Source organism: Agrilus planipennis, unplaced genomic scaffold (assembly GCF_000699045.2).
Source record: "Agrilus planipennis isolate EAB-ADULT unplaced genomic scaffold, Apla_2.0 scaffold224, whole genome shotgun sequence".
Taxonomy (NCBI): Eukaryota; Metazoa; Arthropoda; class Insecta; order Coleoptera; family Buprestidae; genus Agrilus; species Agrilus planipennis.
Window position 1 is genome coordinate 122,063 of NW_020439296.1, and position 6,185 is coordinate 128,247.

The 6,185-nt window shown below is 33.7% G+C and overlaps 1 protein-coding gene across 3 annotated transcripts in view; it reads left to right on the forward strand.

Moving 5' to 3' along the window:
- Nucleotides 1-6,185, forward strand: part of LOC108739547 (NPC intracellular cholesterol transporter 1) — a 37,845-nt gene that overhangs the window by 18,713 nt on the left and 12,947 nt on the right. For all 3 annotated transcript variants that reach the window (XM_025978340.1, XM_025978339.1, XM_025978341.1), the window contains exons 2-3: nucleotides 2,728-3,091; nucleotides 3,328-3,620. In XM_025978340.1, the coding sequence (XP_025834125.1) occupies nucleotides 2,728-3,091; nucleotides 3,328-3,620 (657 nt within the window). The remainder of the gene's footprint in view (nucleotides 1-2,727; nucleotides 3,092-3,327; nucleotides 3,621-6,185) is intronic.

Sequence of the window (6,185 nt, forward strand, 5' to 3'; positions counted from 1 at the left end):
TACCATAAAAAGTTCGTGGCGGTCTCACCCCCATAAAAAGTTATGGGGGTTCAAAGTTAATAAATATGCCAATTTTTATACATTTCTAGGCATGTAAATATTTATATAGTCATTCTTAAACAATATTCAAAGGTAAAACTAGTGGAAAAACACATAAAAATATTGAGAAAGTTATATAAAACATTATTTAAATATCTTTATCAATAGGGTAGGTTAGGTTAGGTTATCGAGGGGTGAGACCACCGCAAATTTTTTATGGGGTTTTACTCAGGTGACCACCCTTTTTCGACCCCCATCTAACCCCCATAACTTTTTATGGGGGTGAGACCGCCACGAACTTTTTATGGTACAGTGGTGAGGGAGACCTCCTCTTTCGATCTCACCCACCCCCACCTCCTTCCGGGGTGTTGGCTATCATCTAGACATGCATTTACCAAATTTATTAGAGTAAATCTATTTTTAAAATTCTGTAACTCATAGTGGTAGCGACGAATAAAATGAAATCAGTGGAAGGGTGATGAAAGACTAGGTATGAAATATTACTGAATCAGTATTTGATCAAGGAATCCCCAAAAAACTTTCACGAATGCAAGCGGACTCGATTAAACTAGGACCTAGGAAGTAAACCATGCTTAAACGCACGTTTCTTAAAACTTTTGTGTGCTTCATTCCCATCAGTTGCTAAATGCTTGTGGGTGGATAATTTCAATCCGGAGGTAGGAATCGTGGGAATGGATGGGTGGTGGTTGAGGTGAAAAAGATTAGACCTACGCGATCCAAGGAAACCTCAGAAAAACTTGGATTTGAGCACACACTTGCAATCTAAACTATTCTTTTGTTATTTGTAAGAAGCAGAGCATACTTTGATTAGTTAATTCTATTTTAATTTCTAATTATTTATTAGAGTAATAATCACAAACTGGATAGGGAAACCAAAAGAAGAAATTTTAGAACGCTAGGTATAAACAAGATTTGATGTTTTTGATAACAAAAGTTTTTAAGAATGACTTATCAGTAGAGATTTGTCGTGTTCGTGAACTCGTAGAAATATTTTTATCAATTTATCGATTACTTCCCCTTTGTATTCAAATGGTTAATAAGTGATTTAAATACGGCTCTGGGAACAAAGGCAATCGCCAGTTTTAACTTCAATTAATTGATAATATTATTAAAGGTTGTTAGTTCAATTGAATCTACTGTCATGTTATTCTACTTACGTGTATTTTATTCGTTTGAAATACATTTCTCTGTATATGTATGAGACCTGTTATCAATATTCTATTAAATATGAATCAATTTAAGTTAATTAAATTGTTTAAACATGAGTAATGACCAATAAAAGTAAAGAAATTATCAACACTTTTCAGCGCCCTTGTTTCTATATTAGCAAATTTTTCTCTCAGAATCCATGTTATTATAGGTACCTTATCGTCCATTTTTTACTAATCAATTTTGTTGAAATAAAGCGTAAGGTACTTCTGAATTAATTTAATATCATAATTCTTGAATATGCAATTAATCAGTTCTTTATCGATTGATATCAAGGCAATAAATTCCAAAAATAATAAAAGGTTCGAACCTTTGACCAAGAAAGGCAACTATTCGCTTACAGCTATAGTTAGTTAAAAACCTCAAAATTTTTATTGTTTTTTTTTGTGTAATAGCTAAGACTAAAAAGTTTTTTCGAAAGACTGCATCTTGAGAGCCCTGGTGGAAGCAAAAATATTGTCCAAAAAGGATTAAAATATTGATCAGCAAAAGACTAATCGATAACGATTAATAATAATTAAACTACGTTAATGATTCATTGCAAAAAAATTAAGCAAATATTGTACTGTTGTCAGAACTAAATGGCATGCAAAATTTTAGCTTGCTCGGATAACAGGAAGTGGCACAAAACTGATTTGCATTATTTGTAGCAGACACACAACAAAGCAAGCAAAATAGTAGTTTCTAAAAGGTATTTTGCAGATGGACATTGCGACTTTATTTTACTAATTTAACTCTGACTTTGGATACCTATGTGGACTGCTGTTTAATTTGCATTATAACTTGTATCAAATGGTTAAACAGTTTAATTAATAAACAAGCTTTTTCCTTATGTTGCACATTAATAATTAGTATGTAAATAATGTAGCGATAGTATTTTTTCTTACTTTAGATACACTGATACTGCGAATATTTGAATTGGAAATTTACCCGCTGATGTAATAATCTCATAGTGCAAGATTAAATTTTAAAAGTTATTTTAAAATGTTGCCTCATACAGTGGAATTATTAAACTATATTTAATTTGTTGCTGTATTTACATTTTGGAATATTGGTCATCAATAATTTCTATAAAATTTATAAACATAGATATTGATTCATATGGGAAATGTTGTAATATAGTTCAGGCACTTAATTTTTATTAGGAACTGTAGAAATCTAACAAGAATACAAATGAAAATATTCTATTGTTTTGATAACCATAACTGAAATAGAAAATGTGTTTTTGTTTGGAAGTTTACAAACAATAGGCTTATTAACTACCCTATAAAATTTTCATTTTAAAGTAATCCATCACATTTTCATTATAATCTTAGAAATAAGTAACTCACGCATTTGTGAATGTTTTAATGGTTTCAATTGTTTCCATAATATTTTATGGTGCAGATTGCAATATTTCAGCTTTTTGTATTTTCCTTTGAATTGTAATTAATTAACGTTATTTTTTCTTTTTTTCAGGTCAAATGTCTGGAAAACAACAATTCAAAAGAACAAGGCCATTGCATCTGGTATGGGGAATGTAACAAAAATGAGCTGGGACTCTCTCAAAATTGTGTGTACAATGGTACCGCAAAGCCCCTTAACGATGCTCAGGCTAAGGTCCTGATAGAAAAGTGGTGTCCAGAATTAGTAGGGCAGAATACATGTTGCGACGCAGCTCAATTGACAACCCTCGATAGAAACATCCAAATTGCTGCCAACTTTCTTAAACGATGTCCATCGTGCATGTACAACTTCGTTAAACACATTTGTTCCTTAACATGTTCTCCTGATCAATCAACTTTCATGGAAGCGAAGCAAATATTACCGTCAGAAACCAATAGTAAGTATTTAAGGTGGGGGGATAACCTCTTAACTCTCCTAATCGTTATACGCGTCTGTTTCCTTTCATAACATTTATGTTTTTAATCACTAACAAAAGAAATCTTTAAACCTCATTCTAAATAAAATAAAAAATGTTAATTCTGTGATGTTTAGATAAAAAATATAAAAACTATTCAGGGAATATTAAGATTCCTGCCAGATGATACCTTTTATTTTTCATTTTTCACTTTTCAGATTCGCTTTACATAAATTCCGTGGATGTATACCTTTCGAATCACTACATGGATGGCATGTATGACTCGTGTAAGCAAGTTAGCGTGCCAAGTACGGGTCAGTTGGCCATGGACATAATGTGCGGTGGCTGGGGTGCATCCAAATGTTCAGCTAGCCGACTTTTCCAATTTATGGGTAGCACCAACCTCAACCCTTACGCTCCCTTCCAAATTACATACATCAATTCATCTGAACCCGTTGGAAAATACGTGCCCAAGGATTTCGACATAGTACCTTGCAGTAAAGGCATTAGCGTAAGTGGTGTCATATAGAGTTTCTTAAAAATTAACGATTAGAAGAATGAAGCACTGACTTCATTATTTAGTAATCTCGTAAATTTTAGATTGTATATGATTTTGATGGCTACATCTATGAAAACATCTAATGTTAGATAAACATGAAGACTTCATTAGTTCTTGTCTGTCATTCTAAACAATTTATTTCAATTTTAGATTAATTCAGGTCAGCGAACTTAATGTTGCTTTTAATTTTAACGAATTCTGGGATTGGAAATGATAATTGGCTAATGAATCATTTATTAATATTCTAAGAGAAATACAATAATTATTGAAGAATTATAAAATTGAAGATAAATAATANTTTGCGAACAGTAATCTAATCTAGGTCTACCTCTACCCCTCCTAACCCCTGTTTCTGCCTCTAATATGTCTCTGACTAGATCTTCATGCCTGAGAAGATGTAATACCGACCTATCTCGCCTATTTTTTATTGACTTCCATAGAGTCCTCTATTCTCCTATTCTTTCCAATACCTCTTCATTTCTAACCTTTTCTAACCACGATATCCTCATCAACCGCGTATAACACCACATTTCGAACGCTTCTAACCTTTTCTTTTCCGCCGCGCTCACCGTCCATGTTTCGCACCCGTACAATGCCGTGCTCCCAAACATATACCTTTAACAACCCTTTTCGAATTTCTAAATTAACCGTTCGCGAGCATAGAAGTGACTTCTTTGAGAATAAAAACAATTTTATGTTATTTACTGTTTTAACAAAATAATTCTCTGTCAAACCATTATCCTTATGTGCCAGGTTGCAGACGACCCAGAGTGGGTATAATGTATTACCGTGTCAGCATGTGGCATTGGTTGCTGATAATAAATAAATAATAAGCTGATTCATCTTTTTTCATCCTGTAATTATGCTGATTTGATAATATCTATGCTGACTCGGATGACTACCAGGAAAGACTAATGATGATAACGTTGCATGGACCAAAGAATGGATAAGCACTGTGTACATAATTGAACTAAAACAATAATAACACTTACTGGCAGCGTCACGGTTCCCTACAGGTGTAACGACAAGTACCATCATTAGGTCGAGCCAGCAATACTACAAAATCAATTTTCCCAAAAGTTTTCCAAAATGTAGAACGAGAAAATTCGACAACTAGTCTGTGGAACTCCCTTATCTTTAAAGGCCGAATGTTTTTCTTGATTTCTGACGCAACCATTTTCTGTTGGTAGCTAAAAGTTGAAATTCAAATTTATGGTAAAGGTCTAGGTGACGGCCCCCACCCCATTCGGGGGTGGGGATGGGGGGATCGAAGGAGGAGGTCTCCCCCACCACTGTACCATAAAAAGTTCGTGGCGGTCTCACCCCCATAAAAAGTTATAAGGGTTCAAAGTTAATAAATATGCCAATTTTTATACATTTCTAGGTATGTAAAGCTGCAACATACCTGTAGTAAAACTATTTATTGATTAAAATAAAAAGGGTTGCTAAACAAAAGTTGACTTTATCAGTTTAATAAAAATATATTCGAAAAAACGAGGATTATTATAATAAATATCCATTTATCTAGAACAAATTTACATACAAAATGTGTTTAGTTTTACGATGAGCCGGCTATTATTCGATAAGGTAAACTGATAACACCATGTAATATATATATATAGGATGAGTAATGTTTACGAATGAGGTAAATTATCGTAGACTAATTTTATGATATCAAACTTTATATCGCCTGCTCTTAAAGTCGGTTACCATGAAACAGACTACGAACATCGTCGTAATATACAATTCATACGACTCCTTATTTATTAAAGAGGAATCTGTGAGAAAATTAGAAGCTATTAACATTTTATGACCTATCGTAAACTTTGCTTGATTGTAAAAAAAGACACTAGGTGCAAGATCCGACTTAATACGAATATTTTCGTTTATTATTTATACCTAGGGGAATGAATAGGTAATTTGTGCGACAGGGGAGTTTCTATGTAGTAAAATGTAATATGAATAACAGAGAAAATTCGTTGGATAATGTCTTCTTGAAAGTACTGAAAATTCTTGTTTTGAATGTCGTAAAGAAACAACCGAAATTTTATTGAAGTGAAACTTTAAATTTTGATCATTGTTGGACATCTAGTTATAGTTCTTAACACTGGTTTTATTTATCTTACAGCTATCATTAGAAGATTAAAATAATTCGAAGTGGTCTGTATTTTGTCGAAACTGCCAGACGCGGATCGCGATTTCGATCTTTTTGGACCTCATCAGCGCGCCCCAGACAGCTCCGACAGAACACAGACCAACTTTTACCTGCTGTCTGAACAGCGCGTTTTAGAAAATACCACAAATGGCGTGAAAAACGCCATCTCTAGTACGATGCTACATTTTAGGATTACGTATGCTCCAACAAGGTCCATTTGTGTGGATATCTACTTGCTGAAACGAATCCCGGCGTAGCTAACCTCAACGTGATAGGCACGTTACCATAATCGAATAAAATAATTCGAAGTGGTCTGTATTCTGTCGAAACTGCCAGACGCGGATCGCGATTTCGATCTTTTT